The sequence below is a fragment of the Cyprinus carpio genome, chromosome A22, assembly GCF_018340385.1.
Source record: "Cyprinus carpio isolate SPL01 chromosome A22, ASM1834038v1, whole genome shotgun sequence".
NCBI lineage: Eukaryota > Metazoa > Chordata > Actinopteri > Cypriniformes > Cyprinidae > Cyprinus > Cyprinus carpio.
The window spans coordinates 15713821-15741526 of record NC_056593.1 but is presented as its reverse complement, the minus strand read 5'-3'; the positions used below and the strand labels follow the sequence as shown (position 1 = coordinate 15741526).

Below are 27706 nucleotides of genomic sequence, written 5' to 3'. Positions count from 1 at the left end.
TTTCCATCTTGTATTGGTAGGTCTTGTGGTTTTTGTTGTGCTCAGATTATTCCACATATCCCAGAACTGATTTTGATTTATTGAATGTTCTATTTCTTGTAAACTTAATCTATGTTATCGGGTTCAGATCCAGTTTTTTGCATTAAAGTCTCCACACAGCAGCACATTTCCCTGGGCCTGGAAACGGCTGATCTGATGTGTGAATGTTGTTCAAATATACCTCATCATGGTAAGGGGGATTCTGCTGAGGGAATATAAATGGCACAGAGATATGTGTCAGTGGTTGAAATGCCAATTTTGTTAATAAGTCAGACCCCTAGATGGCGCCAAACGAAAAATTATTAGTTTAATTCTGATATCATGTCACTTAAAACTGCAGATGCATACTGCTAGACAAAATGGCTCTTTATTTTTTTCAAAATACTTGTTTTTGTGTGTCTGTGTGTGGGGGGGTGGGGGGACAATTATGTATGTGTAAATAAAATTATGCATAAATTTTATTGAAGCACTACACAATAACTCAAACAATAGGCTACTGGAGATTTTTAAGGCCATGATATTGCACAGATGCTGCGTTGTTTTCAATTTACACAAAACCTCAAACTATTTACATAAACAAAGAAGAAAATGAAGAGAAACATGAGGCATTTCCTGAAAATTTTTGACAATCTTGGTGTTTATTGTAAGTATTGCATTTTAACTCACAGCTAGAATCAGAATGCATGTTTACAAAGAATGGCCACAAGTTCATCGGGACCTCTGTTCCTTCCGGCTGGAAAAGCTTCGCCTTTAACAGACCCTTTATTTCCCCGAGTCTCTTGATATAACACAGATGCCGTTTCAGGATCTGTTCGGCATTTTTGTTTTCCTCCGGAGCGACTGACAGAGAACACGGGAGCGCTGATCCCAGACCAGCACCACTTCTCTTGGAGGGTCCTTGAATCCAGGCCTGGATCGCTAAGTGGCCTCAACAGGACACGGTCCATTCTCTTCAAAATATTAAACAAAACGAAAAAGCACTGGCATCTCAGTATGGGCCCCGGCTTTAAATAGTGCAGATTCATAAAACAATAAGAATGAAAAGGAGGGACAATAAAAGACAAAAGCAACGTGTCCTCTTTGTGAGGAGACAACAGAGTTTGGCCAGGTGTTGATAAAGCACCGCTGAGTTCAGTTCAACGCGCGTGAAACGCCTCCGTGATATCTCCGCTCGTCCGCGCGACCAAAAGAGTTTGTTCAAAATGCAATGAATTTACATCCGACTACTAAAACTCTCTTTAACAGGGGTGAGTACAACTGCTCCGCACATATGGGCCATTCAGCAGCCAGAAGCATTTGGTTGATGCTGGACCGGGACACCTAGCAGATGTCCGGACTGCTCTTCTGCTGGCGGAGCGTTTACAAAATAGACTTGGCTTTAAAACACGGCTCTGCAATCAGGGAGAAAATATAAAAATACAAATAATAAATCACAGACGGAGTGAGTTTACGGTTTAGAAGAGATTTGGGAATAATCTAAAAGGGAGGGGAACGCCATCAAAGATCTGGCGAGCGAAATAAGTTAACCCTTTCCTCCGATTTCGGATCGGGGGAGAAAATAAATACGAATTAAGGAAAGTTAATTAAGTCTGAATGCTTCATTTAACACACACACACATAAAAAAAAAAAGAAAAAATGAATGAGTTTAACATAGCCTACTACAGCGGGAAGGAAGAGTTTAGCACTTCGTGCCTTTTTTTGACGCGCATGCGCCGCTCACTCCACGTCCACAGCGCGCGGTACTAGTAGTGGAATGCCTTTCAGCTTTAAAAGAAATACAATTCTGAACATGAAATCGAATAAATAAAGAGAGCCACTCAGAGTTAGCACGTCTTTAACAGACCACTGCCTGCGGTCACTCGTTCTTGTGTGTCCGATTTTAAGTACTTCAGTGTGTTGGTTTTCTTCTGGTTGTTTAGTTTTTTTTGTTGTTTTTTTAAAAAGTCGTCAAATTCCTCGGGCAGCCACAGAATTGAAACTACGTAGGTTTCATCCAGCATAATGAACAAATAATACTGTCCATGCCACCGCAAGAGACTCTCAAGAGGAAGATAGTAGATCTTTGCAAAAATATAATTTAAAATGCACAAAACACAAGCAACAGAGGCAATTTCTACCCATGGGTAACTAGCTTTTTTTTTCAACTTTAATTTATTAAATTATCGTATTTATGTACAAAAACGAGCAAGTTGGCGTTGCTCTTTTGGATTGACACAAGCGTTGTGTCTCAGGAGTAGGAGTGCTAATTTGTTGATCAGACTACAAGAGTTTATTGCTGATTTCTGCCAGAACAGACATCTAGTTGAACACGGGGGTGGATATTTCTCTGACGTGGCGCCAGTTCTACGGAGGGCTCTATGCGGTCGAGTGCAAGATCGCTGGGTTTTAGCTGCTGCGTGGAAAGTAGCTCCACAGTTTAAATGCACCAAAAATTCCCACAGCCATGGGATTGTAGTTTTTCTGTTGTCTTTGATGAATGCAGTAGATCTTTCTGCTTTATTGGTTTGTTTCTCGTAGCACCAATGACAGTCCTCGTCGCCGTTGAGCAGCGACGTTAGAACCATTAGATCAGATGGGAAGGAAATCAACAGGTTTGGGTTTCTTGTGTTGATATGGAGTTACACATGTCAGGTGATCCAATTTGGGTGGGTTTAGTTGAATGTTTCACTAGTGACCAGTTCACGACCCATTCATGTAGTGAATTAACAATCAGGGGGTTGGATTAAAAATTAAACATCTATTTTTATACATCTTAGCTTTCCTTTCGGAAAAAGGGGATTTAGATAATGACAATTATCAGAAAAGTCTCTTATTCAGGAATATAAACATCTAATAACCCAATTAAATCACAATCACAGATTGTTTCCATCTCATTCATATTCTCTCAGATACATTCACAAACTTAAAACATCAGGCGTTCTATAGGGCGGGCGGTGTTCTGGTCACCTGACTTAAATAAGAGTCTCTGATTGGTCAAGGAGGGAAAGCTGGCTAGGAGGCAGGACTCATTTCGAGGGCTGGGATAGTGTGTGTGTGTGTGTGTGTGTGTGTGTGTGTGTGTGTGTGTGTGTGTGTGTGTGTGTGTGTAAAGGGGGAGCTCGTTTTATGAGCTGAAGGCCAGTTTGATGCTGCAGGAGGAGTAGCCCTCATCGCTGGCAGTGCTCTGTAGACTGCTGTGGTCGTCCAGATCGCTGGTGCTGGCTGTGCTAATGCTGTCCAGCTCTCCATGAGAGAACTCTGTGCTCTCCACATCCACCTCCATCTCTTCTGTGTTCACAAAGAGAAAGAGAAACAAAATCAGACGACAAGTTTACAGCATCGTGTATGTCACATGAACAGGTGACTGATATCTAGCTTGGCATTAAAGACGGAACAATAGATGCTAGAGCGACAGATAGATTGATAGAAATAGAACAACAGATAGACAGACATAGATATCTATAAAGATGGATGGATAACCATAGAACAATAACAAGACAGAATGATAGAGCAATAGGTAGACAGATTTATATTTATACTTAAGATATATGTATAACAAGATTAACATGAAGCTCAAACCTTGGTCTGAGTCGGAGCGGTCGGATCTCTCAGAGCAGAGGGTGGAGCCTATGCTGTCAGTGTGTATCCTCTCGCCCTCCAGCACGCCCCCGCCGCCCCGCAGCAGGTCTAGTCGCCTCTGGAGGTGACGCTGCTCTCGCTCCAAATTCTCCAACTGATACTGAGACTTACGCTCCGCTTCCTCCAGTTTCTGTGGGAAGACAAAGAACGGTGACTCACGGATAATTACATAAAATCACTAACGGCACATGCAAAAGAATTCACTTGTAATCAAAGGTTATTACAGCTAATGCATAGGCAAAGACATGTTCAGCGTTACAAGACCTTTAAATTATCTTGTCTCGTTTTAGCACTTCAGGATTGGGAAATGTTGCAAGCAGGACGGGTGAGTTAAAGAGGTGTGCGTTTTGACAGCCTCATATGACTGATGGATTTGTTTACTACAGTTCTGAACCCAGTTCAGATCAATAATCCCTGCACACGTGACCTTAAAATACATTACGCTAGAACAATGCAGCATGACCCCCAGCTACAACCACTAATGCGTACACACACACACACACGTGCACACACACATAACTGGTCAGGACAGCTTAACCTGTTATTGGGGGAAAACCAGTAGGACTTTAGAATGAAAGCTAAACTGAAAATACCGGGTTATTATCAGATACATATTTTCAACAATAGACAGTATCTGTCTGTGGTTCTTGACATTGTTTTACAAAGGGATAGAAACTGATTTGTCACATTAAGGGACGTGGCTCTGCTTAAAGGAAGCTGTTGGGGGGTTTTTTGTAAGGTGTTGTGGCTGTCTAAATGTGCGGATGTAAATAATGTGAATAGTATTTTACATACAATAAATCAAACTACTGATACAGACTTCATGTCATGTGAATGAACCGTCTTCTTTCAAAAACCTGTTAATTTCTTAGTGTTAAAAAAAAAATGTAGTGATACCTTAGGTTTTTTTATTCTTTTTGCTTAGAGTGGACAAGACATCACAAGCAGAGATATGAAATGTGGCATGTCAAATTCAAACTCTAATTTCCCACATAAGCACCAAGGCTCAATGTGTCAGAGCATGTGCGCAAACCACTAGGCCACAGCTCTAACACCACTGGCTTGATTTAGGAGCTCCTCTCCAGTGTTTTTACCTTTATGTGTGCTTTGGCCTTGTTTAACAGTCCCAGAGTGGTGTGGCGGCTGCTCTCTGGTCCCAGCGGGATGAGACCCTTCAATCGCTCCAGACACAAACGAAGATGGGCTCGCCTGAAACAAGACAAACAGAAACATCAGCCTCATCCACACACACGCCCTAAAAGAAAAAAAATGCAATGAACTCGCTGTTACTGAATCTGTACCTGAGTGATTTGACCAACATATTAGACTACACCTAATTCTGTAGCTTAAACACAAACCATGCACACACACCCACACATGACACGGACTACTTCAAGACTGTATTCTAGTTACTCAAAGTGCTAGAGGTTGTGATTGTTCACTTTCTGATGCAAAAGTATCCTGTGTGTATATCTCATTTAAAATATTAACAAGAACTATAATAGTATATCAGTGACACTAAAATAACACTGACATGCGACACCGTCTTTAAAACATGAGCAGACTCTCTGTCTATATTTTACAAGTATTTGTGTTTGCATATAGCACGTCTGTCTGTAATTGTGTTATTGAGACTTTTCAACTTTAATTCTGTTTGCATTTCACCTTATAGGCAATGAAGATTCTGCTCTCTTTCTCACACACACACACAGGCTGTCTGGCCTGTGACAATGAAGGTAGATTTATCACAAGCCTTATCGCGCTGTCTGAGCACCACCGAGAGGGCACTGTTATCAGTTATTACTGTCTATCTCTCTCACACACACACACACACACACACACACACGCCTGTCGCAGACGCTCCACTGTCTGCTTCGGTGTGTGTGGACATTGATTGATCAACCTGGTGCATTAATGGCTATAGGGGGCAGACTGGTATTTTAGACTTACTTGTAGCTCATACAAATTACTGCACCAGGCCTCTAGTTCGTCTACACCCATTTTGCCCAACAATCCCTTCACCATGGCAATCAGATGTAACCCAAATATTTTTAAAATACTTCTCACGCTATCTATATATCTGTCTCCAGACATGACAGTGTCACGTCACACACTCAAGCAGTGTTTTCCGGGAAGGCAGTATGTATGTGTGAATGTTTGCTTTCGTCTGCGTGTGGCGTGATATATGACTTTGTTTCAGTCAGCAGACAGAGAGCGTGCCAAAGAACAATCACTAAGTCTGTCGTCTCCAGCCTAAGTGAAAAAAAAACATCTTTAAAAGACCCAATTATGACATCAGGCATTAAACAGTTAAATAGTTTCTTTGGTACCTAAAAAGATCAGTTGCATAACGTGAGAAAACAAAACACGCAGAGACAAAAGCTAGATGTAAAAAGGTCTAGGTTAAGTAAGTTGTGTTTCAGTTACTATGAATAACTTGCGGTGTCAACAACAATGCATGCACAGTAAAGTTATGTAACACAGATGAACTTTATCACATTAGCTTTGCTGCAAAATCAAAAGAAGCAGTGTGATTCCTACATAGGCAGCTGCCTTCTAAGGAGGCATGCTACACTCTTAAAAATAAGAGTTCTTTATTGGCATCAATGAAGAACCTTTCCACAGCACAAAAGATTCTTTGGAGTGGAATTTTCTTTTAGACTTTTAAAATATTCGTAACACTAAGAAGGTTTTTTTTTATTAATTATTCACTGAAAAGTTCTTTGGGGAACTAAAAAATGTTTTTTCTGTGGCATGTGAAAAATTACTTTCGGAACCTTTGTTTTAAGAGTAAACAATCTTTGAAACTCGTAAGTGGCTGATTTGAAAAACTTAACATAAATAGACAAATAAAAACAGCCCTCTGCCAAGGGAAACTCAACTTGATTCCAATGGAGTCCGATGACATTAGCATGCTGCTAAGCTAACAGCGCAATACTGGGCACAGAAATATTGCGTAAAATCAAAATTTTTATTGATACTTTTTTTATTGCATTCTGGGATTGCCTTCTCCACAAAGGAGAATGTGACTAAAACAAGTTAACTATAATGCCTTAAAATGCATTTGTTTTTGGAACTGAGTAAATGAATGACCCTTGATAATTGCGGGAGTGCAGAATCTGTGCTTCAACACTGCAAATTGAGTCTATTCTTCTGGTCAAGATCTGGCACTGGCAGAAGATGCCAAGTTTTATACTCCTCTGCATGAGTCATTAAGAGAACTCTACAACTCGGTTTAATAATAACTCAAATCAAACGTGCCTCTTACGTTTGAGCGTGTTCAGACCTGCTCTCTTTTACACCCTGAGCAAGAATTTTATTATCACAAGACATCTTCACAATTCCTTTAAATGACTCATAAAAATAAACACTCACGCTCATAGTCAGGGCTGTCATGATCGTGAATTGGTTGGATTACATTTAATTATCAAACAAACAATTGAAATATATAATGTGCATTCATGTTATTTTTTTTGTTTGTTTGTTTTTCACAGATTCCCTGTAGTATTGTTTTCTCCATTGCCTCACATGATGCGTGTGAAGCGTCGTGTCACACGTCTGGGTTATTGCACACCACTACACAGATTACAGAGCGAGAACAGACTCTGGGTTCTCAAGCTCTAGTTCGGGATCTGATCAATACAGCAGGACTGACAGCTTCATCTGGGTTACCAGCTTGTTTTATTTAAAGGTTTGGCCACGTAATTTCTGGGTGAGCGCACAGACGTGTCCCTATCATATCAGTATCAGTCCCGAGCTCTTGAACAGCTCTCAGATTAAACGAGAGCGGTATCCTCCCCCACCACGTAAACACACACAGATGGGAGGTCATTATTGGGGCTAGTCCTCCATTTTAATGTAATCTTGTCAAAAAACTGGATGAAAAGCAATGCTAGCATGACATTAGAGAGATGTACCAACCTAAAAGCAACATACATTCACACTGGGAATGAAGGCAACCTTCAAATATGGGCAGAGAATAAGGGAGGGAGAAGGAGGGAGAGATGGCTGCAGATGTAAAGTTAAAGGGTGGGGGTAGTCAGGATCGAGGGAATGAAAGGGAGATGAATAAAGAGGTAGGAGGAAGAGAAAGATACCAATGGAAAGAGAGTACAGACAGAAACTATGATGGCACTCTACATAAACATGCTTGCAAACAAAGAAGCTTTTGAGCCATGCATGGCAAACCAATGACATCTTACTGTACTACACACAAAGCATGGTGGATGTGGAAAATACATATTTTCAAAATCGACCAGTGCGTGGGTTGCCTGCATATAGCTAGTCAACTGACTAGTCTCGTTTAAAATCAACAGAGCATAAAGTAATAAAATGGGCTACTTGGACTACGTTTAACTTGATCCACATCTTAAATGGAATTTTCATAGTGGGATGCCTAAAAACATATATATATATATATATATATAAATAAATAAATAAATAACCTACAGGCAAACAAATAAAAAAATGTGGATGAAGTAGTCTATTGTCCAATTGTACAGTCAATTGTTGTAGTCAAAAGTTGGGACCCATCCATAGTAGGGGGACACAGATTGAGACCTATATCGGGCCGAGGATATACCTTTGCTGTACCCCTGGCTACACACGCACTACTGGCAGAGCAATGGCTACAATCCACAGGGACATAAAGGAGCATATACAAACTGTGGTGGAGCAAGGCCCACTCTGGCTCATCAGTAACTCTTGGATTAGTTCACACGTGCTGAGCTGTAATCTGCTCCACACTGCCCAGACCAGCAGACCCCACTCACATGCCCATAGAGTTTATGTGTGTGTGGTCATGTGATTGCTGCCCCCAACCCTAAAGCTCCTGCAGATGGCTGTGTGCATGGAAAACACAGATTCTCTATTGTACGGCTCTCTTTTCTCTTTCAATTGGCTAGAAGGTTGTGGACAATTCAGATAATCTAATAAACGTGAGGTGATCCCAAAAACAAACGGCACTAAATCAGAAAACAGAAACGTCACCAGATGTTTGGATCACACCACTCTCTCTCAGAAAATCCACTCAATCCACTTTACTTTCCTTCCCTGGAAGGACGCCTAATCCGAACACACAAAAAAATACACACACAGTGGTGGTGGAAGGGCAAACAGCCATAGGACACTTCTGTAATCAGATCAAAGGCCATGACACACAAAGCAAAGGAACATAGGTGCAGATCAATGTGGCTGGCTATGATTGGACGATCTTCAGGGGCTTTGACTGGATGGCTGGATAGTATAGCTTTGTCCCGCCTGCCATGATGATTCCCTAGGCCAAGTATAACTCAATATATGCCACTCTGTGATAGGCCTCAGGGCCGTAACCACCACAAACATTGAAGAGTACATGTCATCCCAATATTTCGACCGCAGTGGTTGATGGGTTTTTTCAATGTCCAATCGTTAAGCAATTATATCTGGTCCTTGCGCCAATCTTGAATTTTTGGTTGCAACCTTGCCAGGCCTGCAAACTCTCATATTTTGACACAATGTAGAAACAAAAAAAACCATACAAAATTTCATTATCAGGTTTTAAGGGTGTTGCTGGTGACACTCAACTGACTGTATCATTAAGGAATGTTACGTGCTTCCTAGATCTAGATTCAATAATTTGGTTACACTAGTAAGGAGGAGTCTTAAAATATTGGGTGTGGATGTATAGCAAGGTTAATGAGGCCATCATGGATGTGGGTCTGTTTGTGTGTTGTTTCTGTAACCTTATACACTAGTAACCATGCGTGTTACATTTGAAGTGAGATTGGGTCTCTCTGTGCAATGAAACGTGGTGTTCTTTTACAGAGCACAGTAAATGTGGGGCAATGCAGAGCACTAGTGGCCTCTGAATCTCAAATGTCCTCTGCTATACTCTTCAGACATAGCCCAAAGACTGCTACAGGGGTGTGTGTCCTTCCTGACTCATCCAAAACACCCAAAGCTTTGTCAACCTTCCATAGCATGAGTGTACATCTATGCGTGCATTGCAAACATGTCCTGGCACGTGTGCAAGTCTGCATTGCTTACTTGACCAAAGATCACGCTTCCTAAGCTGCTTTTGTTGGCCAAGAAAAGCTTACAAGGCATCAGGTCAAGGAGAACAGCCAGTACTGGCTTCCCTTCCAGGGGTTTCCGGAATTCCCAGGGGAAGCGGAATGTTCTGACTCCAGCTTTCTCTGTACTGCCGTAGAAAACAGGGAGGACAACATGGAAGGTAATCGGCAGCGAGTTCTTGAGGAACACACTTTGGCAATGGATGACATTGTATCTTCTAAACACACTTTATTCCTAATGATTGTGAGTGTAAGTGTGTTGTAGCCAATCAGCCCGAGCTCCTCTACGTTCTGAAAAGATCTTTTTTTTTTAGGGCCTCTGGTCTATTTTCAGTAAGCCAGCTTGGCAGCTTTATTCCTGAGCCTTTGCATTCTGACTGTCAAACACACCATGGCCCACACATCTACGACAACGTGCTTAACACACAACCAAACACCTTCGCTTTCATATATACCCGATAATTAACAAACACATGCCCATACTTGGAAATGAAATCAGTGATTTCCTTTTAATTCGACATCTTCCATTCTGACATCCGAACTGTGCAACCAAACCCAAGTTCAGGATGTTGAGGCTCACCACATATGTTCAAAGGCATCATAAGATGAAACGGCGGCATGCTTGCATGAACACACGTGTGTTATCTCTATATGTGTGGTGGTTTGTGAGAGGCCGGAATGCGGTCACGGCTTTCATCTCCTTCCTCTTCCTTTCTCACATGCAAAAACGCTGTGAGCTCTCTTACATCTTCATCGAACAGAAACTGACACAAAATGGTCACCGCTTACCACCTGGAACTGCAGTAAGGCTTTGGTGAGCAGGAAACTGTCCCCTTGTGTTCCAGTCAGGCCACTCAAGGCACAACTGGGGGTTGAAAGGGGTGTATTACAACTTTGAGCTGGAAGGGATGTTAGGTACAAAAGGTGTCCTATTTTCCAGAACTCTAAAATTCATATGGAGTTAGGAATAATATGGTTTGGTGTTGGGTGTGGCTACTGACTGTACCTTCGTCATATTGTGTTGTGTAACATTTGTTTGTGCTGACACTAAAGGCTGTCCAACAAGCCCTGTCCTCTTTATCTGTACCAAACCCATACAACCCCACGCCGGCGCACTGACAACCCTTCACATTTGTAGACATTATCTGAGAAACCCAGCTGGTCTGGGAGGAGATGAGTCTACTTGCATGCACACATACATATGGTGCATTTAAAACTACTCAAGTAAAACTGTGTGCTTTGGTCCACCAATGATTCAACCCCGGAAAAGTCTCACCCATGTCCCATCCGAAATGACCGGCAAGCAAATAGATGTGACACTCCATGACTAGGCTGTGCTTAAGAAAAGTTAATAGAGCTCCAGGTCTTCATATAGAGGGTCACAAAGGAGTTCCTGTTAGTCTAGACAAGAGTTATTTTCAGTCTTTGAAGTGGAGCCTCCAGTATTTGCGTGCACAGAGCCTAAACAGCAGGCCCCGCACGGTTGGAGTCTAATGCCTATCAGATAAGTACTCGTGAGACCAGAACATACAGTCCATCATCTGTAAACACTCGCGCATTATGGTTAGTCCACACACGGGTAGTGATTTAAAAGAAAAACACCACCCATGAGTCTGGGGAATTTCAAAGAAATCACACTTGTATTCTGCTAATAATGTACACCTACAGTAATTACTGGTTTCATTCTGTGGACTTCCTATTATGCAAAAGACATTGTGAAAGAAAGGACATATGAGTGTGTCTCTGGTTTCTGTCGTCTCCCTGGACTCTGGGTAGTAATCTGAAACTAAGGCTGCAGTAGTTGTGCAGAACCATGGGACGGGTGAGCCTTGAGGAGTGGGAATGCCCTTATATTAGCAGAATTGGGTCACCTCTTACTCTCACTTTTAGTTACCTGTTGCTCCAGGGACAAGCTGAGGACAATCCTCCTGTGTTTCAAACTTCCTGTTCGCCCCTTGTAATGCCATTTTTATTTTTTCAAATTTTAGCAATTTTGAAAAGTAGCTTCAACACTTGAGGTGAAGGGGAAAATAATACATCAAAGCACTGTAATATTATTCCTCATGATACTTAATTTTGTTTTTGTAACTTTTTATAACTTAAGACCACCATTGCATAACTTTACAGTGTGTACAGTGTTTACAGATCTTTACAATGTTGACTGCAAGTCTTTTCCTGCTATGACAAATGTCAGCTATTCCCTCACATTGCTTTTACTGATACTTGCATGCCCATGCTCTACAAAAAAACATGCAGGAAATACAGCAACCAAACTGCAAAGCACCAACTTCCAATTTTGATTGTGAGTAAAAGACTGCAATACATCACTGTTTTCAACCAAAATAAACTAAACAAAAAACTAAAGCAATGCTCACATATTGGGACTCCTTTCCAATTTCCACCTTTTTTTGTTGTTGTTGTTTTTCTTAAAATCTTAACTATTTGTAGTCATGACTTTTAGTGCACATGTCCAAGTTCTTATGTGGTTGTTGCAAGTTAAGTGATATTGGCTTGTGACACTTCCTATCATTGCCAGTTTTCTCAGTATTACACTGTAATAGGGTAAAAAATAATTTATAAATCGTACTTACCGGTTTTTCTCTAGCTCATTGTGTGTGGACCTATAAAACAAAGCAGAAGCAATACATGAGCAAACATCAACCTGCTTGTGAGCCTATGGTAAATTAAGTGCAAGGTTTTTTCATAACCCTCATCATAAGAATAAGCTCATTTCTTGAGCACTTATCTCCTTAATTAAACGTCAGCTCTCATAGTAAGATCAGAGAAAATGTACATGAAAAAAAGCCTGGCCGCTCATAAAGCACAAGGCTATGCATCATTAAGGGTTCCAATGGATTTACTAATTAATCTTTATTGGGGGGTTGAACAAGCCACAACCAATCCAGTGGCTCCAGAGGGAATTATAAAGGCTCCTCTAAATGACCCACATGTCACTGCAACTCTTTGTTTGCAACGAAAAGACCGAGAAATGAAGTGTGCAGAGCAGAGAAAGCGAGCACAATGACCAGCCTATATGCGAGCACGTGAGAGAGCTCTCCTCTACATACAAGGAGTGAGTGCCAGTGGATGCGCTTCTCTCTCTCTCTCTCTCGCCCTCTCTGAGAGCACGAGTCAGTGTTATGTTGATAATGTAAAGTGAATCAGCCGTCCCCCTAAGAGGCTCTTTGTGTGGCAACATGCTGAAAGCTTTTCCAAAGCTCTAAATGGCCGGCCAAACCGGTGCATGGCAATGCCGTTGCAGGGGCAGAAAGATGTGGCTGCAGTGAGGGCCTATTCTCCGTGGGTCATGTGACCACTTCCCTTTATTGGTAACTATTAATACCAAGACCGTGTTTTCAAACATCCTGTAGCTGACCTTATGGTATTGCCACTTCTGCACAGAAGGATGCTTGCAAGCTCAGGGGGGAGGAGGAATGGAGCGAGGGAGGAAAAAACAGGTGAAAAAAACTAACAGTATGGCTGTGTTTACACAGTTTTGTTTGACAGGATGAGTAGTGTCAAAAGATATACACTCTAGGAAAAGTCCATTCAAATGGGACCATGAATTGATTTGTCAAGTGTTTTTTTTTTTTACCTGTAGTTTGAATTACACATTGCATTGTGTTTTAGGGTTAAAGGAAATGTTTGTTAATGTAACTGATAATGTACTGGCAGAAAATTGCTAGTACATTTTTCATTACACCGGTGTATTCTGTAGTTATTATTCACAGCATAAGTGCGGAAATCTTGTGTTTTAATGCTCAAAAACTTGGGTTGCCCACATATGTTATTAAACATATGTGGAAAAGTATTTTTCCCTACAATCTTTCCACCATCTCCATTTTAACCGAAGCGGCCTGAATGAACTCCCCTCAGGAGACACACACAGGCATGCCAGATGATCAGATAGTGTTTTCTTTACATTCCCTCCATCAGTGCTCGCTTTGTGTACAGTAACACAGACCTGAGATCAGTCATCAAGATGTCTGTTACTTAGAAATGCAATGAAACAAAACGGAGACAACTCACACAACACTAAACATAGTCACACGCACACTGTCAGAAGAAAAAAACCCTCTTATGAGCTGCTCACCTGAATGGCATTTTTGGTCAATGCAAAACCTGTAGCTAGATGGCATTTTGATAAACTCAAATTCTGTAGCTAGACGGCATTTTGGTCAACTCGAAACCTGTTGATAGACACCATTTTTGGTCAATTTAAAACCTGTGGCTATAAGGCATTTATTGTCAACTTAAAACCTGTAGCTAGACGGCATTTATCATCAATATAAAACCTGTAGCTAGACGGCATTTATCATCAACATAAAACCTGTAGCTAGACGGCATTTATCATCAACATAAAACCTGTAGCTAGACGGCATTTATCATCAACATAAAACCTGTAGCTAGACGGCATTTATCATCAACATAAAACCTGTAGCTAGACGGCATTTATCAACAACATAAAACCTGTAGCTAGACGGCATTTATCATCAACATAAAACCTGTAGCTAGACGGCATTTATCAACAACATAAAACCTGTAGCTAGATCGCATTTATTATCAACATAAAACCTGTAGCTAGACGGCATTTATCAACAACATAAAACCTGTAGCTAGATCGCATTTATTATCAACATAAAACCTGTAGCTAGATGGCATTTTGATAAACTCAAATTCTGTAGCTAGATGGCATTTTTGGTCAATGTAAAACCTGTAACTAGATGGCATTTTTTGGCCATAACAAAACCTGGTAAATTGCCTACAATAACAGAGATTCTGTGCATCTCGAAACCTAGAGAACTACCTTAACATACGACATTTTAGACACCACACACACAAAAAAAAGTTACCTACCTAGATGGCATGTTAAACATGAATAAACCTACCCTTATGAAAATTATCCATGGTTGTATTATAGTAAACATGAAGTGAACCATTGCCTTTGCAGATTGATTACATTTTGTATAACAACAGCTTTACTTCAAATACCATGTTTAAACTAAGGTTTGTGTAGCAAAACCATGGTTTAACTATAATAACCGTGTTTTTTGGTTTCATTTGCAGTAAACCCATGGCAAATTTGCACAAGGGTATTACACTGTTAACCCAGCTGGCAATTCTGGGCTTCATAAAACCCAGTGAGCTGCCTACCTGGATGATTTTTTGGCCACCTCAAAAGCTAGTGAACTGTCTACCAACATAAAATAGTTTGGCATCATATCCGCGCGCACCATTCTCGTGATTTAACAAAGCGCCTGTAAACACACAGATTAAACGCCTGATATCGTATTTTCGATTAGTTTATTTTATGAAATCGACACTTAGCGGAAAAAGACAGGCGATCATTTTCCAAACCGTGTTTTAGAAGGAGAATAACATGGAAATTTAATATAATAAAGACGCCTCAGGCTGTTCACCTTGGCAGCCAGAAAACAACAGTTGCTGTAAATAAGAGCCGTGTGTGCAAGGGACAGGGGCGAAAATTAAAGTACTCCTCTCGTGAGAACCAACAGTGCAAACTGGATTGTTTTTTTTTGTTTGTTTTTTTTTATACTGACTGTTTAGCAGACATTAACCGCCTACGCGTCCAAATAAACCGAGAATATCGACACTGCAGAGTTTCGCTGCAAACGAAACCCAAAGACGAAAACAGGACGTGAGTTTTCACACGGTCCCTAACCTCAACGCTGCAGCAGTCCCGTTTGACAATCAGCTGATGAGAGCTCCCCTCCCCCAAAACAACGAAAATAACAACAATACACCTTCTTTTCAACGCTGACTTGCCTAATTCATTAAACATATATATCTGATAGACTTTGCTCTACTCATATAATGCATTTAAAAGTTTATACTGCTTTTATCATTACAAAAACAATCCATAAAGGCGACTAGAAAATTAGCTATTCAAGCCATTAGTAAGCAGTGACAGATGTCACAGCAGTGTGGTCTCTCTCTGGCTCTTCTCCAGCAGTTTTTTTTCCCCCTGTCGTGGAAGTATAGGGTGCTTACCTGTTGAGATTGTTGCTGCACTTTTTATTTCGGAGTTTCCTCTGTCTCTGGTAGCTGGAGTGCTGAATAGACGGAAAGGTCGAGGCATATCCGTGTTCAGACTCTGAAAAAGACGCCGCAGAAATGTGTCACACATCTGATCGCTCGCCAGAAACGAGCCAAGTCCCTTTAAAACCCTCACGCGCTTCAAAACACAGTCGATCCGCACCTTGAGCTGCATGAGAGGACAGTTTGCATGTTATAAATATCAATACCGCGTACCTCTTTCTCTCCTCTCTATGTACTCGGCTGCTTCCAGTAACCTCTGGATATTCAGCACAGCGGTCATCGTTTGGATAAATCTAGACGCGTTTCTGTTTCTGATTTGGGATCACGATGACATTGAATATCCTCCGACGATTCACTCGTTTGTGTGTTTTTGTTTCTATTTCTGCTGAACCGTCGAGACTCGCGGTATGTTACGGGAGATTAAACTCAAATAAAACATCCGGTGCCTGAATATCAAAGTAGTAAAAGTGCTTTAGGAAAACAGTCGGATACAAAGTGTATAAAATGAATAGAAACAGGTACAAAAGAGTCCCCGAGAGCCCAGCCCGCGGAGTCCCTGCTGCTTGCGCTCTTTCTTCCTCCCCAGTTTGTTTACCTTCTGTTTTTAACAGCTGAGAGGATCGAGACCTCCGCGCGGGGCATCATGGGAAATGTAGTCTTTCACGCAACTGGCCCTTTAACTCGAAATGGACAAGCTGATTCACTATTACATATTAAAATAATAACCTTGCTTGGATAGTTAAATCTATCTTTTATAGTAGTTTATTAGCGACTGTTTCATTGTACATTATACAGGAATAAGTCTACTAAGTCAATATATAGTCAATTAGACTAGTAATATATATATATATATATATATATATATATATATATATATATATATATATATGTATATATGTATATATATACACAATTTACTATTGTATTCATTATTTTTATGAATAACAAACGTTAAGAATCCCAGTTTTCCTACATAGCTGTACACTCCAAGCTAATTAAGTAGTCATGTAACAAGCGGAAATGTGTTTAGTAAAATTTGCGTTACATGTGTTATAGTTAACGATTAAAAAAAGTGTTTTAATGCTCTGTTTCCCGTTTTGATACTGCGCACTTCATCTCCCACAATCCCTCGCTTCCAGGCGGTTTAAACCAGGCCCAGCAACATATGACATCACCGCACCGCAGCGCTGTGATTGGTCAGATGCCCTAGTAAGCTAGTAAACTGACCAATCAGAGCAGCGCAAAGTGCTCCATGTGGATGTTATGTGAACACACCCCCTAAGAAACAGGAAGGCAATTTGGAGAACTCTTTAGAAGTAGATATATATGCAGTCTGCATACAAAAAATCAGATTTAGCCGGTTTGACACGGGTTTCTTTTAAATCGCTATGAATAATAATGAAAACTAAGAGCGAATGGCGAAAACATGATAAAAATCTATTGTTTCTGAAGTGCTTTATATTAACCTCTCTTCATAATAATATACACAACCAGTCTTATACATTAACATGAGTTTAAAAAAAAAAAACATGGGTGCCAAATAGATTTCCTTCCTGGACAAAACACAGTTTAATGCTCAAACAAAAACAGCTTGACATGATAAAATGCCTTTATTTATACGATAATCGTTTTATCATCATACATACTCTCTTCTCGTAGGTGCGTAATGGATAGGTTTGGGTGCAAATTACAGTGTACCCCAGTAAGAGGTGACGTCAGCGTGTGTATTGCAAATGTTGATTATTTATTTATTTATATACTTGTTTATGTTCCTCGAGAGGAGGAGGTTGCAAGCAGCCTGGCATGTCTCAGACTCTGAACTGCCCCGTGTGACAGTACATGCCAGCTTGGGACAGTCAGCCTGTGATTCGGGACATATAGCGCGCTGCAGAGGGGATTATTGACCTGTTTTTGTGTCTCTGACACATGAAATGAAACATAGAAATGTGAAATGTGGCGTTATGTGACTTTGTGCCGTTAAAATAGCCATGAAGCAATTTAAGTTTCTCCATCATGTGCATTTTAAAAATGTTAAAATATATATATAAAAAGGTCTCCTTTTACATTTTGGAAACTTGATCCTTTAAAAGCTTCGTGGCTGTGCATCGCATATCGGGGCACATTGCACATGTTCCTCGTCTAGTTACTTGGCTGATTGTTCGTTGAACTCGATCCTTTGTTGTCTGAGTCTATCGACAATGAAACAGTTTGTCTGCATTACGCAGAAGAGTCGAAATCACTCAGAAGTGCACGCTAATTTCACTTACTTCCATCCTTCCTCTCGGCGCTCTCGATGTAACGCGCAGCCTCCAGTAAAACCTGCACATTTGTCAGGAAAGTGTTTATCACGGAAGAGTCTCTGAAGACGTCATTGAAAGGGCAAGTAGACATCTCAAAATCTTGCTGATCTAGAGATGCTTCGGACTCCAGAAACAACTCCTCGGCCTTCATCTCTCTTCGTTGCCTCTCACTCCTCACCATTTTCGTTCCCGTGCGCTGAATAGGGCTGGAAATGAAACTGTATGTGACTTATTGTGCTGCGCTGCGCTCACTGGATCCACTGAATAAATGAGGGCAATGTAATGGATGAGGAGATAAAGCAAGTCGGCATTCCCGGGTCCTAGTGTCCGCCGCGTGCTCGCTGTCACGTCTACGACGTAACCCCCCAAACAATGACGTCATCAACCTGGGCCCGTGCCTTCCTCAAACAATGTTCGTGTAATATAACAACTAACACTGAGAGAAACATAGACCTACAAGTTTTCTTGTAAGCAAATAAACCCTGACCAAAGGTTACTCTAGTTTCTGAGGTCTAACATCTTAAAAGTGAGTAGGACGAACATTCAAATAGTAATATATATTGACTTTTATATATTGATATATTGAATAAGTAATTACTTTGTAACTGCTATTAAAGTTTGTTTTATATAGTATGAATGTAATCCTGACATACTACAGTCGTGTTGTCAGTGTCATGTGACCTACGATGTCGGTTGCATCGCTTCCATGCCATTCACAAGTCCTCTCCTGTGGACTCATGGGATAGTAAAGTGTGTACTGTAATTCTGGAACTCTTATGAAATAACAATATGAAATATCACATATTGTTTTTCTGTTATATAGTAGGTGTATATGCAATTGTGGATTCTGCCATACTACCAGACATACAAAGCATTGCTAAGCTACAAAAATAATGCAACGCTATGTGTGCAACACAGTGATATGGCTCTTACAAACTGAAATTAGTCCACAATCGTCCCTTACTTAGACATTTTAAGACTTTTTTATGGCTCATTAACTTTATTAAGCATTATAGAGCCCAGACAACATGTCAGGTTTTGGTTTGATTAGCAGTGAAACTTTTTGTCACACCCAGTTTAAAGGAGCAGTCACTGAGTTTTTTTTTGTTCCATTGAATTCCATTCATTTGCATACAGAGACTGGAGACTGGAAATGCGAGTTCATGCGGAAAAAAAAAATTTGATGCTTCAGTTTTGGTGAACTTTGGCTTTTTTAGTTTGTAAAACTAATACAAATGACAAAAGCACGCAACAAAATTACTTAAATATTAACTAAAACTAAAGTGACAGAAAATAGAAAAATAAATAAATCTAATTCAATATATTAACAGAAACTATAATGCCATAATCAATAATAAAACCACACTGCCTAGCTGAATACAAAGAACATAAACTTCAAAGCCACAAGTTTGTAACATTTCAGGAAAGTGTAGATTGTACATTTTTATATTTATTTGTTATATGTTGAAATTATGATTTTTATAAAGGCGCCACATAGCGTTATGTTATTCGTCATCCGTTGCAGTGTCAGAAGAAATTTGCATGCTCAAAATATAGTGTGACCGCAGCTGTTATATTCAATACCCTCTTATGAGTGACCATTCACACTGCCTATATAGTCTATCTTTTAGGTTATGAGTGATTCTGGCTGAACAAAACCTTGAAAGGTCCAAATCCTGACACATGCTCATGCCTTCAGTGGTGGCGGACAGCAGCACTAAAACATCATTATGAAGAGTGGAATACGTTTCAAAGACACCATTCGCAGCACAGGGAGGGCGGAGAGGCTTGAGTTCACTGTCCATTCCCTGCGGTCTTTGACTTTTTTAGCAAGGCAGCTTTTTCCCAGTGCCGGCACAAGAGCTCAGCTCTCCCCAGCACTTCAAAGCCATGCACAGGGCTTCAGTCGTTTGATGTGAAGTTCACAGAAAACTTGAAAGTGGAAAGCACAAGAAAGCCAGCGAGCTCTACGTCTAAAAGGACAGAAATTGGTAACGTGGCCTTCAGTGCTTGCTACTCACACACCTGATGATGATGCAAGGCATTGTGGGAGACAAGCAGAGCTGAAAAGGCTTGTTTAGTTGAACTATTACATCAGCGAGGTTACCGAGTCCTTGATGTTGTCTGCAGAAGCAGTGAGTCATGAACTGCACCTTTAGTCTGAGTGTTATTTTAGTTCACTGAGACACTATTGCAGGTTTTCTTAAGTTAGTTTTTTGTGTTTTTATATGCTTGTTTGTTGGTTTAAGTCTCTAATGTTCAACAAACTGCAGTTAGCTGATGAAAAATAAAATGTAAACAGTAATTTTGTGAAATATTATTACGATTATTTTCTTTGAGGAATAAAGCTTAGGAACTGAAGTGTAGTATTCAGAACCGCTTGTTCTCTGTTGGGTAGCAGCGATGTTGTATTATGTAACATTTAAATGTCTTTCAAAGCTAAATGGATCTGAGATCTCCCTGTATGAGGGCATTCCTTGTATTTGGACAAGACCAAAAAGGTTGCGACCTTTGCTCAAGTCCCACTCAAACCTCTCACTCCTTTGTTTTAAATGTGTATGATGCTATTAATGGCATTTTACAACCCCCAGCACTTCTATGGCTCTTTACAATCAGTCACGTTTAAAAAGCCCTTTGAGACCTTAATTAAAGAGGAGCCATGAGTGGATCAGCGCTTTAGTTAAAGCCAACATGACCATCCTGCACTGCAGGCTATCCGGGGTCAGACTACCTCGTTAGGGTCGTCATTCTCGCGAGTGTGTCCGGGAGCCATGACAACAGGCACCAGCCAATCCCCCGCTCCCGGCATCCAGACCACGTCCACCTGCTTAAATATTTAACACGCTCATTCACAAGACCCGCGGCTCCAACTCCCACAACCGATTAAAAATGTATCCTCTTACTGGGCTGGCAACGTTTGGAAACAATAACCCGTGACTGTAAGTGGAAGTCAAGTCTGAAGCTCTGGGGCCCAACAATAGCATTTAAACATTCTCCAACAACATGTTTGAAATTCTTCACGGAGGAATCCAGGAGCTCTCGTGCTCAAAGCCATCAGGTCCTGGAGGAAATAAATATGTAATTGTGATAATAGACTGCGGATGAAGAAGTAGCTAATATTGTCAAAATGGAACTGCTATAATCGCAGGCTCCTCCCAGATGTCTTCATACTGACGGTGTCTCTCCACCTACATGCTCACTCTGTGACATTCAGAATAAATGCCAACAATCTGTGGCACTCTAGGGAAAGCTTCACTTTAGGGGGTGAGCGTTTGATAATTAGCTTCGAGCCGCTGCTTCCATCAAAATCACAGGTGTGAGACAAAAAGAGTTTTAAAATGCCTCAATACAACTGTACATTTCAGTAGTGACATTTTAGCACTTTATTAAAATCCTTTTTCTTTACATTACATAAGTATTGAGTATACTTAGGGTTAGCAAGTCAGCTAATGCTAAAGTAGTCAACTCTATGACCATAAAAATCCTAAACAATCCCAAAATTTCAGCCTAATTCGTCTTAAAAACTTAAAGCACTACCTTATTAATAAAAACAAGCTGTACTAGTAACCTCTACAAATTGGTTAAATTAATTTGATCAGAATACCATACCGATAGTAAGCAACCCAACTAAAACTTCTTAGCAATATGCTAAAATCTTAGCAATCATTCAAAAAAATGTAGCATTGTGGCTCCAGGCCTTTTCAAGAACTTTTAAATGTACACACTTCATTTAAACTTAGTTTTGTAGATACTTTAAGTCTAGATGGGCTGTATTTGTTAAAGGTAGGGTAGGCAGTTTCGGAGAGGCTAGCAATAGCAAGCTAGGTTTGAAAGCATAAGATCCCACCCTCCCTGCAAATCACTCTCCAAAGCCACGCCTCCTCCAAAACACATGACCGCGCTCCAGCAGACCAGAGAATATCTGCATATAAACTGCAACTGCTCTTCCTGTTTACATCTATTTGTATACTGAACTGCGATTGGCCGTTTTCTATGCATAATTTCTTGCCTTGTGATCGCAAAGTTGCGTTATTCGTCAATTCTTGTACACATTCGACAGAATTTCATTTACACCGAACTTAATCACCATTCTGTCACCTTGCTATTGCTGTTTCATTCTAGAAATCTAGATTCGAGATTCGATTTGCTGTACGAGCTGTAAGTCACAGTCTTAAGTAATAGCTGGTCAAATGAAACAGGATATGCGGTTGCTTCTGAAACTTGTATACCATACTCAGCACTAAGAGTGACGCAGAGTCTTCTCACATTTGGTGCTACATTTCACCGCTAAGTGTGAATTACTGATGATGACCCTCCCTGTGTTTCTCGTTCGGGTTTTGAATGCGCATGTTGGCGTGTGTTTACACTGTAAAGCTGACCTCTGAGTATAAAAACCCCACTACAAATATTCTCTTAGCTTCCCTGTTGTTCTGTAATGATGGTGATCAGTGTAAACTGTGAGTGACTCCCTAGAGGCATTTACTTAGCAGACTAGCACAAGCTAGCGCTGTTTAACTGGCCTTCTTTGTCTAAAGTGTAATCAGCTGTGTGTGGCCTTTATTCATCGAGTGTTGATGGATTTTTGTCTAATCATGTTCAAAACCTCACCCACCTCTGTAAACAGGGAGGGAGAAATATTTACAGGAATTAGCTGAATAACACCTTAGCATATGAGGTTATACGTAGGTTATTCGTGTTATGCAGTAACATCTGAACACTGTAGCTAATCACAATTTTTGATGGCATTAGGCCTATATGAATTTCTGAACTTTATTGAACAGCATGGAATGATTTAAAGCAAGACAAACTACGAAACATCAGAACTGATAGAAATCCATCGCTAATACTCGCTGACGTTTGGGCTGATGTCACTTCTTGGAAGATGAGGTCATTAAGGAACTGCCATTGTTGGTGAAAAGTATCACAAAAGACACCAAGCCACAGGAACACAGGAAAAGCCTGTAAAAATATTACCGGTTTAAACAATATTCCCAAGTAAACTTGTCTTGTGTGAAATGTTTTGATTAACAAATAGAAAAATTAAGAAATATCTGAAATAGTCACAATTTTACAGTGTACAAGCTAACTACATGCTAACTATAAACTCTTATTTGATACCAAAATTAGTCTACAAATACATAGCATATTTGTGCTTTGTTATAATACTTATTATTAGCTTAGCAACATGCTAACAACAAACTCTTACACAATACTTGTATTTTTATACTTGTTTTATGCTAGAAACATCACGATGTCTAGCAACAAAACACAGCATATTTGTGTGCTATGCACTTTTGTATGTCTTGTCATAAACTGTCAAAACATTTTGATTAGCAATTAATAAATTGCCAGTTTTCGTGTTAGAAGTTAGTTGTGCACCTGAAGGAAAAAACACGCCAATGAATTGTGATATTGTTATTAAAGAAAACCAACTATTATCCTTTAAAAGTTGATTATTTAAAAAGAAAAAGAAAAACTGTGTATTTTCGCATTTCCTATCAAGATATGTCAACATATTTTCATAATTTAGTGAAAGGAATACCTGACATAATTCTTAATAAATTGCAAGTTTTTATGACAGAAGTTAGTGGACCACCTTTATTTTAAATGATTTTTATATAATCATTAAAGAAAACAATCTAATAGAATTTGCACCTTTTCTTCAAATATTGATTCATAATTAATCCTGCTAATACTTTTGAGCCCTCGGTTGCTGAAGCCTGTTTGTTTGGGTCAAATGTCCCTCAGGGGGTCTTTGTTTTGTCCAGAAGCCTCCAAGACACGGAGAAGGACTTCCTGCATGTTATCATGGCTAAACTAGCCTCACCCTTCCCTTCAGAAACAGTATCATAGCGTCGTATACTGGACCCCTCCCTGCATCTAAGCAATCAACATACAGTCCCTTTTACCCTCTATTCACGCAAGTGCATCCATATGCATGCCAAACCCTCCTGACACGACTACACACTCTCTCTGCAGCACGCAACTGCACTTTGGCTTTTGTAGCTCATTGTGTTACCAAGGAGGGACAGCTGGTGACAATGGACGGGGGACAGAAAGATAAAGAGAGAGGGGGTTGGTGTTAAAGAGGGGTCCTTCACTCAGTGCGATCTGTCTCACTCTGTTGTGGTTTGCCGTCTTAACCAGATAACCAGTTATTATTTGCGTGACACTCAGCCACAGACACCTGTCTCTGTTGAGACATCTGTCTCTCTGTCATCTGGTCTCTTTCTAAGAGTAAACGGGTTTCTGCCTTCGGCTCTTTGAAGCAGTGAGAAGTTGCCGTAGCTGTTAGCATGAGGCCTCCTCAGAAAATTACAAGGAAGGAAAGGAGATGATTAAAGAGAGAGCGACAGGTCGAAGGATCTAATGACTGCCTTAGGCTAGGATGTTGTGGAAGTTGTGAATGTTGAATGCATCTATCACTTCCTTTAACAGTAGGACAAACACATTTAGGTGGGGACTTTTAATCAGCGATCGAGGCTAGGAATGGTGACGGACTTGTTTTTAATGGTATAGCTGGTGAGTAAGTCAAAGCATTAGATTTTATCACAGAAACACAGTGGCAGTGATCACACCTACACGGCTGACACAATCGCTGTTTAAAACCTAATGAACTGCCTAAGAAGGTGGCAGTTTAGTTTTACTTGAAATTAAGTAGAGTTTGATGTTAATGGGTGCTATGTATTTTTACACTTAAGATAAAGTTTTACACTTAAGATTTGTATACTAGGTGTTTTTACGCATAATAAAGTATCATGTGATTAGCTTAGCAAAATTAGCTAGCTGCAAACTCAGTTTTTATAAAAAGAAAAGAGCATGTGTGCTGTGATTTTATGTTTAAAGTAGCACATTGTTAGCTTAGCAACATGCTAACTACAAACTCTCACTCTTACGTGTTAATAAGTCTAAAATACATAAAAATACATTTTTATGTTTAAAGTATCACATTATTACAACAACAAACTCTTACATGACACTTTAATAAGCCTAAAAATACATTGCATTTGTGCGTTATGTGTTTTTATGCCTAAGGCACGTCCGAAGCTTCACTTCCTGTCTCCTCAGGTGCCTTCATCTGATCGATTTTTGAAGGCAGCATAGATGTATCCTTTTCGGCCTTTGATATCCCACAATCCTGTGCATTCAGTTCAGTGACAGTTGAGCTAAAAAATTAAGATATTATCTGAAAATAGCGGTTGGTGGTCAGGTTTTGTGTGAATGTAGGTTTGACCAACTTTTTTTATATTTGATGTCATTTCTAGTGAAAGATCAACTGCAGATAGTATTGTAGTAATTTCATGCTTAGTTTTTTATCAAAACTCTCTCTATTTTTTTTTGTAGATCATTAAACCTGCCTCAGAAGTCTGTCCAAAATTAGTTTCAAGAGGTAGCTTTGTGTGCAAACGCTGCCTGCAGAGTCATTGCCTAATAAGGCAGCAAGACATCAAATCAGGATCACACTTTTAGCTTAGCAACATGCTAACTACAAACTCTTATGCAGCCTGTAACATATTTGTAGGCTATGTGTTTTTATGCTTATTAAAATGTCACGTTGTTAGCTTAACAATATGCTAAAGGAAAACTATTGGAATTATTGAAAATCCTGTTTATATGCAAAAGGAAGTGCTGCCTACTCCAAAGCAGTCATTAATGAGTGAGTCACTGCATGTATGGAGCAGATAGCGAGAAAGCTTACTTGGTTTTGGAACAGAGCTAATGTAAGTTGAAAAAGTAGTTTATGTAGTTCCTGTCACCTTACAGCTGTCTCTCACGCTCTCTTGTTACCACAGAGTGAGTGGTTTTCTGTTCCCATCATCTCACTGACTGGTTTTGTGTTTATTTCTTTGTGGATTGATACATTTCAACACCCGCGGGAATTGTTGTCACTCTGTCACAACTGGTAGCTGGTTTTATTAGGTTTGGGTGTTTAAATGTGACCTTCAGGTCTGACTCAGCTACTCAGCCATGTGACAGAGTTGAGGTGTGAATCATTTATCTTGCGTGTTTAACAACTGGTAGTTTTGCAGAAGTGAACCACCAGAAAATGCATACTCATGCACACTGCCATCAGAATCTGGGGCACTGGTTTTATTGTGTTAGGGATGTTTGCTGAGACAAGCATAATTACTATTGTTTATACTTAGGGTTGGGTTTTTTCATTATTACATTGTGGTGCATGACACGTCCCCTGCCATTTGTGTCACAAACATGAATAATTTGTCAAACTGTGTGGCTCAATTGAGCAGTACTTATTTATTTATATTTATTTTTTACTTTTCCAAGTGTACAATCAAGTTTTTCTTGAATATCATGAGACTTGCAGGAGTTTTTTTTTTTTTTTTTACTTAAGTCAGTAAACAACCACCTAGCAACCATCCGTAATTCCATGGCAACCACCTAGTAAAGGCTTAGCAACCCCCAAGACACCCTAGCAACCATATAGTAACATGCTAAAATAGTCCCCAACACCATAAAAAATAGCACATAGCAACATGCAAAAACCACCCAGAACACCCTAGCAACCATATAGTAACATGCTAAAATAGTCCCCAACACCATAAAAAATAGCACATAGCAACATGCAAAAACCACCCAGAACACCCTAGTGACCATATAGTAACCTACAGAAACCACGCAATACACCCTTGCAGCTGTGCAGCATCGCAAAACCGCCCACAACTCCCTGCCAAACACATATTCATGTACAAAAAACACCCAGGACACCTTAGCCACCACTCAAAGCACCCTAGCAACCATACAACAACACCTTGGAAGCTAGTTTTACATCCACTCACATTTTCTTTTAAAACAAATCTTTCTAGTATTTGGATTCTTTTTGTCTGTTAATTCTGAAACAAGAAAATCAAGACTTCATGCTTGAGATGGAACCAAAAAAACAAGAACATAAGACAAAGATTTATAAATCTTAAGTACCACCCAAAGGGTTACATCATTCAAAAGATAAGCTGACACAGCATTAGCCCCAAACCCTGGCCACTGAAAGACAAACACCAATGTTCCCAGGTCTTAAATTTGCTCTGACAGATGAAGCAAAGCCTGTCTCCCTTAGTATGATGGCTGTTGGTTGGGATTGAAATGGCCATTATTCTCATTCACATGGATCAGAGGCCAGCATCGCCCCAGAGCAACAAAAACCTCATCATTTGGTGCCCTGACCCCGCCTACATCTAATCTCTCTGACGTTTTAAACACCCTAATTTAATGCCCCACTTTCACAAGGACATATTTGTCCCCCAACCCCTAGTCGACACCCAAAGCCTTCACTCTTTACATCACGCACATAGTGGCCATCGGGACAAAACATTTTAATTGGTGGTTTGATATCGACTTTATCAAAGCTGCATGCTTCACTCTGCTTACATGGCAGTCAAATTCTTGCACAGTCATTTACATGGACGTGACTTCAGACAGACACAAGCGCATATTCCTTCATCTGTCGGGTTAATGCCGCCAGCCCTGGAGTTTAATCCCAAAATCAATCTCCTCTCCAGTGGCCTTGACAGACAATAAGCCCCATAAGAAAGAGAGAGAGCGCAAGACATCATCCGTCTGTAAAGTAGGTCTTCCATTCAAACCAGCTCACCCTTATTCTTCCCATTCATGGTGTTGGG

At 40.2% G+C, this 27706-nt stretch overlaps 1 protein-coding gene across 4 annotated transcripts; it reads right to left on the bottom strand.

The window, feature by feature from the left end:
* Window positions 1-652: 652 nt before the first annotated feature.
* Window positions 653-18350, bottom strand: LOC109098583 (max-interacting protein 1). Of its 4 annotated transcripts, none has more exons than XM_042712113.1 (7): window positions 18039-18350; window positions 15724-15826; window positions 12303-12332; window positions 4753-4867; window positions 3599-3788; window positions 3129-3307; window positions 653-3093 (listed from the first exon to the last, which is right to left on the bottom strand). In XM_042712113.1, the coding sequence occupies exons 1-6, from the start codon at window positions 18250-18252 to the stop codon at window positions 3144-3146; spliced, it is 816 nt and encodes a 271-aa protein (XP_042568047.1). In that variant the 5' UTR covers window positions 18253-18350; the 3' UTR covers window positions 653-3093; window positions 3129-3143. The 4 variants fall into 4 exon arrangements, with proteins under 4 accessions (XP_042568047.1, XP_042568048.1, XP_018967730.1 ...); XM_042712114.1 differs by having other exon boundaries at window positions 653-3089; XM_019112185.2 differs by having other exon boundaries at window positions 653-3307.
* Between the last annotated feature and the right edge of the window lie 9356 nt (window positions 18351-27706).

Coding starts and splice junctions, on each gene's coding strand:
- LOC109098583 (XM_019112185.2), bottom strand. CDS start 18,252: ATGGTGAGGAGTGAGAGGCAACGAAGAGAGATGAAGGCCGAGGAGTTG. Junction 12,333..15,723: donor TGCAGCAACAATCTCAACAG/GTAAGCACCCTA, acceptor TTTGTTTTATAG/GTCCACACACAATGAGCTAG. Junction 3,789..4,752: donor AGGCCAAAGCACACATAAAG/GTAAAAACACTG, acceptor GTCTTCCCACAG/AAACTGGAGGAAGCGGAGCG.